The following is a 12,366-nucleotide window of genomic DNA, read 5'->3' on the forward strand; positions in this document are numbered from 1 at the left end:
CTCCAATATCTCCCATCTATCATCATCATGTGTGCTATTACTCAAACACATATATACATTTCATCTAACATGTTTGTCACCTTGGACTTATATTCTCCTTCTTGTCTCTGCAGGATGATCAGCTGAAAGTGATCGAATGCAACGTCCGAGTCTCTCGCTCCTTCCCCTTCGTCTCCAAGACTTTAGGGGTGGACATGGTGGCTCTGGCCACGCAGGTGATCATGGGAGAGGAAGTGGAGCCGGTTGGACTGATGACGGGGATGGGAATTGTGGGTGTGAAGGTAAGTCTTCTGTCGTCCTAGGCCAGTGATGGGGAACCTTGGCACCCCAGATGTTTTGGAACTACATTTCCCATGATGCTCATACACTCTGCAGTGTAGTTGAGCATAATGGGAAATGTAGTTCCAAAACATCTGGGGGTGCCAAGGTTCCCCATCACTGTCCTTGGCAAAGTAGAAATCTGGAGCTTTTCATACAGTTATAAGGAGTTTTGGCAAGAAAGCTCAAACTTGGGCACCAGGTGTGTTTGCCAGTCATTAGGTGATTTAAAATTTTTTTTTTTTTTTTTCCTCCTCCTATCCCAGGTGCCTCAGTTCTCCTTCTCTCGTCTGGCCGGGGCAGATGTGGTCCTGGGGGTGGAGATGACCAGCACGGGGGAGGTGGCCTGCTTTGGAGAGAACCGATACGAAGCTTATCTGAAGGCCATGCTGAGTACCGGCTTTAAGATTCCACAGAAGAACATTCTGCTCACCATCGGAAGCTACAAGGTGAGAGATTGGGAGGGCGGCTTTGTCGCTTCACTGACTTTAATACTCGGATCGCTTCACTGACTTTAATACTCAGATCGCTTCACTGACTTTAATACTCAGATCGCTTCACTGACTTTAATACTCAGATAACGATGGGTCTGAATTTAGAGATTCTTCTCAGTGTTGGTAAACCTCCTCTGAATGAAAGAACTTCTGGTGCCATGAAGCCCAGAAAACAATACAGGCACAATTAATAAGTTGGTCTTCTGGTTTACTTTAGATTCTTCAGGAACCTAGTCTGCAGAGTGTTTTGTTTTAAAGGGTTTTCACCACAACTTGATCGTTGATGAATCCCCCAAGGGATCAAGTACGCGTAGCATTTGGCTCGGTTTTGATACGTGACCACATTGTGCAATAAAAGGGATTTTGTGCTGGCTGTCAGCTCCTTCCTAGACCAAAGCCCAATTTATGGACTTTTTTTTTTTTTTCCCTGTTGAGCTACTAATCACCGAAAGCTGTCCTTTTTGTTTACTAGTTATCAGTTTCTGTTTTGATTCAAGCTACCCACCCTGGTGTGGTGAGTGATGACACTCATCTTAAGCATGTGCCTTCTGTCAGATGGGTGCTGTTACTCAGACCTTATAAAATAGTGGTTTTGTTGAGCAGCATGGTCAAACGGAGGTTGGGGGGAGGAGGAGAAGGGAGGGCGATACACTAGTTCAGTAATCGTAGCACAGATCAGAACATGACCAAGTTCTACGTGCTCTTGCTCTCCTTGGGTATTCAGCAGCACTTATGTTGTGGGGATGCCTTTTCTTTAGAGATCCTGTTAGGTTAACAAGCACAGTGTGGGTCTCGGTTCCGTTACAGGAGAGTTGAGGCTACACAATGAGGAGAGCTGATTGGAGGGAAGGCATCGCCCCCTGTACACAGGAACAGAGCAGAGGCAGTCAATCTCAGGCTGTGTGCTGGAGCTCCCTCCCCCCTTTCACCATTTTTCTCTTGGTGTCAGGAAAACTTTTCAGATGTGATTCATGCTGATAGCAGAGGAAGGGGGCAGCAGACAGAAATTACACTTAGTGCTCCGGACTGAGACAAGCGCACACTGTAGAGGGATGTGCTTTGTACATATTTAATGTCGGGATTACAACCACTTTAAGTCTTGCAATGTACAAATGGCTTTTACCCAGAACTCGTAAACTTAGACATGCATCTATTTCTTCACAAGCATAACCTCTGCCTCTTAGTATTTTGGACTTTTTTCTCCTACAGAATAAGAGTGAGCTCTTGCCCACCGTGCGGGCCCTGGAGACCCTCGGGTACAGCCTGTATGCCAGTCTTGGCACAGCTGACTTCTATACTGAACACGGAATCAAGGTAATCTCATGCGTTTGTATTGTCAGTCTCCTTTTTTTTCAGTGTCTCCCCAACTCCAGCCATAACCATTTTTATTGGCGTCTTGCAGATTAAGGCGATGGATTGGGTCTTTGAGGATCCGGACAGCGATGGGCACATGAAGGAGAAGCAGGGGAGCATTATGGACCATCTGTCCGAGAACCACTTTGATCTGGTCATCAACCTATCCATGAGAAATTCCGGCGGTCGCAGGCTTTCCTCCTTTGTTACCCGCGGGTACCGCACTCGCCGCTTGGCGGTGGATTACTCCGTTCCCCTGATCATCGACATCAAGTGCACCAAACTGTTTGTGGAGGTGAGGGGTGTTGGGGGAATAGGATTGGTGACTGCTTAGTCCTTATGTGCTGGAGATGGATGGCTGGGACTGTAGAGCGAAAGTTTATGCAAAAATGGGTTACAAAGTAAATCTGTGGCGGAACCAGTGGTGACCACACTGGTGGTCTGTTGAGACCCAGTGTCATCTCTGGGTTACAAAGTAAATCTGTGGTGGAACCAGTGGTGACCACACTGGTGGTCTCTTTTGAGACCCAGTGTCAACTCTGGGTTTAAAAGTAAATCTGTGGAGGAACCAGTGATGACCAACCACACTGGTGGTCTCTTTTGAGACCCAGTATCATCATCTCTAGGTCTGTCTGCTGGTCTTTGCTTATTTTGATTGTAAGGGACGTCATGCTTCTATAAACGCCACAGCCCTCTGACTTAAGCGTTTAATGAAAAAACAAATTCTCAGAATCCCTTTAGACGTGCATGCCCCTACCTGCGGGACACTGGTTGCTACAGACTTTAGCTGTGCAGTCTCCTGAACACTCAAATACAGGGATCCTCAAACTACGGCCCTCCAGCTGTTGCGGAACTACACATCCCGTGAGGCATTGTAAAACTCTGACATTCAAAGACCTGATGGGAATTTTAGTTCCTGAACAACTGGAGGGCCATAGTTTGAAGACCCCTGCTCTAACAGAACACAGTCAATGAACTGATCAGCAGATGGCACAGCTATGCTGTACCCAGTAAATACAAATGAAAAACAGATGCAGTGCTCCCTTCCAGGTCCCAGAATAGATGGGAGGAATCTGAATAGTCTGGTCTGGCTCCAAGTGTCCTCCAAATCCCCAAACAGAATACAGATAAATGAAGAGCTGGCAACTCGCACATCCGTATCAGTCTTTAGCTACAGAATAGACGATAAGAATGGCTTACATGTTTTGTAAAATAGCCTTAGTCCTAGCTTATGACTAAGGCTATTTGCCGAAACATGTAAGCTATTCTGTAGCTAAAGGCTTTGATACGGATGTGCGAGTTACTGGCACTCCATTCACACTGTATTGTTAAAAGTATTTGGATGCCCACCTTTTATACGCACATGAATTTTGATGGCATCCCGGTCTTAGTCCGTAGGGTTCAATATTGAGTTGGCCCACCCTTTGCAGCTATAACAGCTTCAACTCTTCTGGGAAGGTTGTCCACAAGGTTTAGGAGTGTGTCTATGAGAATGTTTGACCATTCTTCCAGAAGCGCATTTGTGAGGTCAGGTACTGATGTTGGATAAGAAGGCCTGGTTTGCAGTCTCCGTTCTAATTCATCCCAAAGGTGTTCTTTCGGGTTGAGGTCAGGACTCTATGCAGGCCAGTCAAGCTCCTCCACCCCAAACTCGCTCATCCCCCCCCCCCCCCCCCCGCCCCTTATGTGGACCCTAATAATTCCCCTATAATTGTGCCCACACATGACTAAGGGCGAACCATGTTTTTTGATGTCAGAGAAATTTGATAGGTAGTCTAGTGACCGTAGGGATCAAGAGGAGAGGGGCTTTATGAAAAGACAGGAAATGAGGGGAGGCTCGAAAGCCTCTGCGGCTTCAAAGGGTTTCGTTGTGGAGATGTAAGTTTGCAGGTAATTTGAGAGGGATCCTTTCAATAGAGGAAATTGGGGGGAGGTAGGGCTTGGTGTTTTATCTTAAAAATGAAAGGAGTTTTTTTTTGTATAGAATGGGCAGAAGATAAGGAATGCTTCACCACCTGAAGACCAGGCTTTTTCTGGCACTTTTTGTTGACACGTTTAAATCCATATTTTTTTGCTAGAAAATTACATGGAGCCCCCACAATCATATTTTTTATATATATATAGATAGATAGATAATACAAGGATAGATATAGATAGATAGATAGGGCATGCCCAGAAGCTGTGCAGGGATGACGCTGCTGCACCGGAAGTGACGGCGGGGCCGGTGCAGTGCATCGTGGGACGGAAGAGGATCGCGCTGGCTTCAAGCTGCCCCCACCTGAGATGGCAGCGCTGGACAATACATTTTCAAGGTAAGTAATTCTTCTTGCAGGTAAGTGCAACCCGGGACAGATCAGAGGCTAGCCATTGTGGAATGCACTAGCCCTGACTGTCCCGGGGGTATTTTTATAAAAAAAAAAAAAATGTCCCAGGGTGGAACTCCGCTTTAAGTAAGGAAATGGGCCTATATGACGCACAGGCCTCGGGGTCCTTGCTGGGTTTGAGCACCAACACAGTAAGAGCCTCTAACCTAGATTTAGGCAGAGAGTCTAGGGAGGTGAACTGGGCAAAAAGGGCTGTGAGCCTTGGTGCCAACAATTCCTGGTACTGTAAGTCAATAGGGACCCCATCAGGACCCAGAGCCTTACTCATCTGCATATGCCCTAGGAATCTAAATCTCCTCAAGAGTGATGTTCCCCGTCTAACCGTCTCGTGGGGTTATGGTTGATAGCTTCAGCCATAATCCCGGTAAACCACTTGCAAACTGCAAAGTATATAAACTTATTGCGGTTGACAAGTGGTTAACATCCCCAAAGACAATAGGAGGGGGAGGAGTGGTTATCTAGGACTAACCTGACTGTTGGGAGTTGGTATAATCAATTCATGAATAGGTACACTTAGATGTGTGTCCATGTTTATACAAAGTGCCTTTATATAAGATTACTTCAGATTCCATCTTTATAAAGAGTCCACGTTGGCCGGGTGGTTTTGGGTTTCTTCTTCCTTGCTGTACTTGTATCAGGATGGTGTCAAAGAACATCTGAAAAGGGCCATGAAATGGAATAGCTCAGTGCGTGGTTTAATGTTGATTCCCTCTGTTCTGTTCTAGGCTCTGCGTCAGATCGGAGCCGCCCCTCCCGTGAAGACCCACGTTGACTGTATGACCTCCCAGAAGTTCATACGTCTTCCAGGTTATTTTGATTTTCCTCTACAGCTCTAATTTTTGCTGTAATTTTACAGTAGTTTGTGTGCAATCGTAGGGAAGAGTTCCTGGTCTTGGCAGTCTCCCTCTCTTGTAGCGTGGTAACATGCATGTTCTTCCACGTGTTACAAGACTGGCTACTATTACCTTGCTTGGTAAAACAGGTAGGGTACATAAACCAACTAATTTTTGAGAAATACCTGGCTAATTGGTAATTTTTGGTATTGCCCTATTCCCATCTCCTTAGGTCTAATTGACGTACATGTACATCTACGAGAACCTGGTGCCACACACAAAGAAGACTTCTGCTCTGGCACCGCGGCGGCTCTGGCGGGAGGAGTCACTATGGTGTGTGCCATGCCCAACACCAATCCGGCCATCACTGATGCTACCACCTTCTCCCTGGCGCAGAAGGTGAGCGATGTGCTTATGTATTGTAGTTCCACCAGCTGTTGTTTTTTTTTTTTTTTTTTTTCCCCTCCTGATATAATTCCATCTTTTCATCTCAGCTAGCAGAGGTTGGTGCCCGATGTGACTTCGCCCTGTTCCTGGGCGCCTGTTCGGATAATGCCGGCTCCCTCTCCTCCATCGCCAGTTCAGCGGCTGGACTGAAGATGTATCTGAATGACACGTACTCTCAGCTCAAGATGGACAATGTCTCTTTGTGGATGGAGGTGAGTTCACACTGCCATATTCTCTTCTATTCTAGAAGAAGACTATCCTATGTCCATTAAGTGTTTTCAGTCTGGACTCCTCGCTTGTCCGGCTGGAGGAGCTCTGGGCTCTCAGTTCTCTGGTTCTTGTGTTTCCAAGTGGGTCCTGGAAGGTTCTGTTTTCCCAGATGGGCCCCTGGGTTCTCAGATCTCTGGTCTTTGTGTTCCCAAGTGGATACCGGAAAGTTCTGTGTTCCCAGATGGACGCTGGAAGGGCTCTGGGTTCTTGGATCTTCGGTTCTTCTGTTCTCAAGTATACACTCAAAGGTTCTGTGTTCCGAAGTGGGTGCTAGAAGGGCTCTGGGTTCTCGGGTCTCTTGTCCTTGTGTTCCCTAGTGGTAACTGGAAAGTTCTTGGGTCTTTGAACCTTCCAGTGTTTACTTGGGAACATAAGGACCAGTGTTTCCCAGGTGGGCACGGAAAGGCTCTGGGTTCTCAGGTCTATGGTCCTTTTGTTCCCAAATGGTTGGAAGGGTTCTGGGACATCTCTAGTCAATTTTCTCCTAGGCCATTGGGTTCTGAGGCCCCCTCAGTTTGGTGTAACATCCAGGGGGGTTCAATTATCTCTTGGGAGGTTGGGTCCTGAGTCCCTCTTTTTTTTTTTTTTGGGTGACCGCTCTGGACTGTTTTCTCTTGGACGGTTGGATTCTGATTTTGGTTCTTTTCCTTGGGGAGTTGGGTTTGGCGTCCTTCTCAATTGAGGTGATATCTCAAGTTCATTTTCTCCTGGGCAGTTGGAATCTGATCTGTACTAATGTTTGCCTTTTTTTGCAGCACTTTGAGAAGTGGCCGTCTCACTTGCCCATTGTAGCTCATGCGGAAAACCAGACGGTTGCAGCAATTCTGATGGTGGCTCAGCTGTATAAGCGTTCGGTGCACATCTGCCATGTGGCTAAGAAGGAAGAGGTGAGTCCCCCAGCCTGTTGAGCCTTTAATATGCCATATGATATCCATTAATCAGTTGACTTTGCCTTTTTTAGATCCTGATCATTAAGGCTGCCAAGCAGAAAGGCATCAAAGTTACCTGCGAGGTAGCGCCCCATCACCTCTTCCTCTGCCTGGATGACCTTGACCGACTGGGGGATAAGAGAGGGCAAGTGCGTCCCATGCTTGGGACAAGAGAGGACATGCAGGCCTTGTGGGACAACCTGGACATCATAGACTGCTTCGCCACTGATCACGGTAAGGATTTCTATTAAATTTACCATACAGATATAGCCTGTGCCATATCCACATTATTCATATGTGGACCAATTCCTAAAAGCGATGGGATAGAGCGAGTTCTTTCTAGGGAAGGAAAGGGATAATTGACTGCTGCCCAGACTATAGCAAATAGGATGACTGCCACAACTCAAAAGGATTTTGGTAAGAGATGAACAGGGTGACCCAAGCTTTGGTCAAGTGGAGTGTTGGCACAAGAGGTTACAGTCAGAGGGGTGTATTTTTTTATTTTTTTTCACAATTTTTATTAAAACTGGACGCCATGACGTTTTGGTGATTTCCTCTTTCTTTAGCCCCCCACTCTGTGGAGGAGAAGGAAGGGCCAAACCCACCCCCTGGGTATCCTGGCCTGGAGACTATGCTTCCCCTACTGCTCACTGCTGTTAGCGACGGACGACTGATGATAGATGACATCATTAAGCGCCTGTATGACAACCCCCGCAAAATATTCTCACTGCCAGTCCAAGAGAATACATATGTTGAGGTAAGTGCGAGGAACAGCTTTCATCTCAGTACCCCCCCCCCACCCACCTCATCGCCTAGATCCTCTCACTTCCTAGATCTTCTTTCATGCCACCTCGCGTGATGGATCGCCCTCGCCTTTTCCCACCTCGCGTGATGGATCGCCCTCGCCTTTTCCCACCTCGCGTGATGGATCGCCCTCGCCTTTTCCCACCTCGCGTGATGGATCGCCTTCGCCTTTTCCCACCTCACGTGATGGATCGCCCTCGCCTTTTCCCACCTCACGTGATGGATCGCCCTCGCCTTTTCCCACCTCACGTGATGGATCGCCCTCGCCTTTTCCCACCTCACGTGATGGATCGCCCTCGCCTTTTCCCACCTCACGTGATGGATCGCCCTCGCCTTTTCCCACCTCACGTGATGGATCTCTTTTGCCTTTCCCACCTCACGTGATGGATCTCTTTTGCCTTTCCCACCTCACGTGATGGATCTCTCTCGCCATTTCCCACCTCACGTGATGGATCTCCCTGGCCTTTTCCCACCTCACGTGATGGATCGCCCTCGCCTTTTCCCACCTCACGTGATGGATCTCTTTTGCCTTTCTCACCTCACGTGATGGATCGCCCTCGCCTTTTCCCACCTCACGTGATGGATCGCCCTCGCCTTTTCCCACCTCACGTGATGGATCTCTCTCGCCTTTCCCACCTCACGTGATGGATCTCCCTCGCCATTTCCCACCTCACGTGATGGATCACCCTCGCCTTTCCCCACCTCACGTGATGGGTCTCCCTCGCCTTTTCCCCACCTCACGTGATGGGTCACCCTCGCCATTTCCCACCTCACGTGATGGGTCTCCCTCGCCTTTCCCCACCTCACGTGATGGGTCTCCCTCGCCTTTCCCCACCTCACGTGATGGGTCTCCCTCGCCTTTTCACACCTCACGTGATGGATCGCCCTCGCCTTTTCACACCTCACGTGATGGATCGCCCTTTTTTCTCTGCTTTTATCTTCTACATGGTTTCCCATTTATTAACAGGTGGATTTGGAACATGAGTGGGTTGTCCCGCAGTCTATGCAGTTCACCAAATCCAAGTGGACCCCATTTGAGGGAATGAAGTTGAAGGGAGCCGTGCGTAGGGTTGTCCTGCGAGGTGAAGTGGCGTACATTGATGGACAGGTAGGTCCTCCAATTCTCTCCAGCTGTATGTGATGCTTAAATGTGTCCCGGGACCCTCAACCTTCTGGATGATTTTTTCTTTTTTTTTTCTTTTAGGTCCTTGTGCCGGCTGGTTACGGTCAGGATGTCAGGAAGTGGACTCCTCCACTGGCACCTCAGACTGTTCCCACCCAGAATAAAGAAGTCCTTAAGGTAAGTCTCTAAAATTTTATAACTTTTTTATTTTTAAGATGTTTCCACAGTCTCACCATTTTGTTATAAAGTAGGATATTTTAGGCTGACGGAGGTTTTTCTTTCAGACTCCGGAACGCCATCGTCATGTGACCGTGCAGAGTGAAATAGTTCGGAGCCGGGCCCCCAGCCCTCGGAGAGCCGCTCCTGCCGCTGAAGCCCGCTTCCATCTACCGCCAAGAATCCACCGCTCGTCTGACCCCGGCCTGCCAGGTGAGGTGTGAGGGAGGTTGGAATTGCTCATAGGGTGGCCTTGGGGCGTAATCGCAGCCCAGCTAGAGGCAAATGTTCATATGTAGATAATAGAACACATTGATAGGGGGCTTATATTCCCGGGCACTCGGTTGGAGTCTGCACCACAACATATGCCAAGCTAAAACCACGGAACAAACTGTTCAATAAGCCTGAAAAGAGGGATTCTCATATCTTAGATTAGTTCACCCACAAAAATAAAAATGGTGCAATACAGATGTGCTAAAACAATGACCACATGAATGGTTGGCCCTAGTGGGCTGGCAAAACAAGAGTGTAAACCATTTGAGTCGCCCTATAGTGGCACGTTCAATACAAGTGATCCAAAAATCATGCGATCAACAATTAAAGATGCAATTTTAAGGAAATGCCTATAGTTAAAGAGGTGACTACAAGATCATCTCCCAATCTGTGTAGTACTTGGTCCCGTCCCATTCTGATCAGTGGGCTAGGGTGGTTGACAGCATGTTCCTGTCCTCCTCCTACTACTGTTTGACCAGGAGAGGGGGTGGTGGGTGTAGTGCTGGGAGGAGGAGGGGTAACGGTGACTACAGTGCCGGGAGGAGGAGGGGTGATGGTGGCTACAGTGTCGGGAGGAGGGGTGATGGTGGCTACAGTGTCGGGAGGAGGGGTGACGGTGGCTACAGTGTCGGGAGGAGGGGTGACGGTGGCTACAGTGCCGGGAGGAGGCGAAGGGGTGACGGTGGCTACAGTGCTGGGAGGAGGGGTGACGGTGGCTACAGTGCTGGGAGGAGGAGGAGGGGTGACGGTGGCTACAGTGCTAGGAGGAGGAGGTGGAGGGGTGACGGTGGCTACAGTGCGAGGAGGAGGAGGGGTGACGGTGGCTACAGTGCCGGGAGGAGGGGTGACGGTGGCTACAGTGCCGGGAGGAGAGGGGGTGCTGTTATTCCCCATGGGGGGAGGGGTAAGTGACGCCTATCGAAATGGAACATTCCCCCCCCCCCCCCCATTAGAACATCCGTAAATTGGGCTTCAGCCTAGGGTGAAGCTGACAGTGCAAATAGACATGAAGATTTAGAAAAGCCACAGTGAGTGGAAGGGGCACTAATTAGACTGAAACACAGTGCAGGCAACCTGCTAGAGTAGAGGGGCATAGTGGACACAGTGTTGTGCTGTAGCTCCCCTATACGAACGTCCGTGACATGGGCTTCAGCCTGGGGTAGAGCTGAGAATGCAAACAGGAAAAATGTTGGCAAAAGCACAGCTATAGATCAGAACTGGACAAAGTGGTTACATACATTGTTTCACTGGGGCATACAACACATTTGAGGTTGTGATTACATCCTCATTGGTGTGTAACCAATCCCATTCGCTGAAGGGACAAGAATAAATGTATCATTTTAGGGTCCCTGACGATATACATATAGAAGTATACCAGCCGCAAAAATGATACATTTGTTCTTGTCCCTTCAGTGAATGTGATTGGTTACCTTCTAATTAGAAGATATATTTTCATCTCCATTAGATGCAGGGTAGGGTCTGATCTATGCATTAAATTTACCCCCGATCACTGTTAGATCTACCATCGGTTTGTAATGTGTATGGTTAATGTAAGGAAAAAGCCGTTCAGTATTAGGGAGAGAATTGCCAGTAGGGGAATACATGGAAAAGGAAAAGCCAGCAGGAAATTTGGTAAGAGGCGATGTAGGGAACCGCATTGGATCCTTCATTTCCGTGTTGGTAGTGGCTGTCTCCTTCCATCAGTCCACAATTTGCTGCCCCTTCTAGGGAATGGGATTATGACCCCCAGCCTCCAGTTATAACCTATTTGGTATCTAAGTATCAGATTAGCTCTGAGACCCTGGGGTCCCAGGGATATGGTGGGTAGGGGGCGCTGTGTTAAGTCTTCTTCTAATTCTACATTGTGGTGTCCAGTGTCCAGGATGATGTCGGTCACTCAGCTCAGAGGGAACGCTGGGAAGATCGGTAACGTTCAGCGCACCAATCAGTGAAATTGTTCTTGATCCCTCTGCCAGAATCTCCGATTATCCTAAAAATCTATAATCTTTATATCCGAGTGTGATCCGTTTCCCATAACCCAGAAATCACTTTGACGTTTGTCGTGTTTACTTCACTTGTGTAAACTGGACCTATGGGCTCAATCTAGGCCCTAGGGCAGTGATGGTGAACCTCGGCACCCCAGATGTTTTGGAACTACATTTCCCATGATGCTCAACTACACTGCAGAGTTCTTAACGGAAATGTAGTTCCAAAACATTTGGGGTGCCAAGGTTCGCCATCACTGCACTAGGGTATGGAGCTCCCTTCTCCTTTCCCGTGATTATAATGAAAACTATATCAGGGGGTCTCAAACTGGTGGCCCTCCAGCTGTTGCAGAACTCCAATTCCCATGAGGGCATTGCAAGGCTGACAGTTAAAAGCATGACTCCCATAGGCAGTGGCATGATGGGGCTTGTAGTTCCGCAACAGCTGGAAGGTCTGCCAGTTTGAGACACCTGCTCTATTTAGGTGGAAGTGGTTGATTGCCGTAACGGCGGCCATTTTTACTCAGTGGTATCCATAGAGATACACTAAGTCACTTGGCTTCTGTTATAGCTGGCCCACGATTTCCTTTAGTGAACAGGACTCTCCCCTAGACTGCTGCACTTGTCCATCTTACACAATTGTATCTCTGATTTTATCCCTGATTGAATAGAAGAAATTGGGTGCTATAGATCATTCTTGGCAAGATTCAGCGGCATGTAGCTGGGTGACTGCCCCTACAGATGACCGGTCATAACACTGTGTATGCCAATAGCGTCAATGCTGTTGGGGGTCCCGGTGATGCAGCTTGAGGTTTATCATTTTAGAAAATTCTGCTGCCATCCCGGAACAATAAATGGGTAGCTTTGTGCCACTGAATGTCGCCAGAACCTTTTTAGATTTTGTCGAGTTGGGGATTTGCCATGCTCTGCCATTGAT

General features: G+C 48.2%; 1 protein-coding gene across 1 annotated transcript in view; it reads left to right on the forward strand.

The window, feature by feature from the left end:
• The window catches only part of CAD (carbamoyl-phosphate synthetase 2, aspartate transcarbamylase, and dihydroorotase), a 68,918-nt gene that overhangs the window by 42,206 nt on the left and 14,346 nt on the right, over positions 1-12,366 (forward strand). Inside the window, exons 23-35 of the mRNA XM_082249389.1 lie at positions 114-281; positions 585-767; positions 2,022-2,126; positions 2,215-2,460; positions 5,275-5,356; positions 5,615-5,781; positions 5,877-6,041; positions 6,855-6,986; positions 7,061-7,262; positions 7,595-7,785; positions 8,800-8,940; positions 9,037-9,132; positions 9,240-9,384. Of these exons, the coding sequence (XP_082105515.1) occupies positions 114-281; positions 585-767; positions 2,022-2,126; positions 2,215-2,460; positions 5,275-5,356; positions 5,615-5,781; positions 5,877-6,041; positions 6,855-6,986; positions 7,061-7,262; positions 7,595-7,785; positions 8,800-8,940; positions 9,037-9,132; positions 9,240-9,384 (2,023 nt within the window). The remainder of the gene's footprint in view (positions 1-113; positions 282-584; positions 768-2,021; positions 2,127-2,214; positions 2,461-5,274; positions 5,357-5,614; positions 5,782-5,876; positions 6,042-6,854; positions 6,987-7,060; positions 7,263-7,594; positions 7,786-8,799; positions 8,941-9,036; positions 9,133-9,239; positions 9,385-12,366) is intronic.

This window comes from Pelophylax lessonae, assembly GCF_965119305.1.
Source record: "Pelophylax lessonae genome assembly, chromosome: 3".
NCBI lineage: Eukaryota > Metazoa > Chordata > Amphibia > Anura > Ranidae > Pelophylax > Pelophylax lessonae.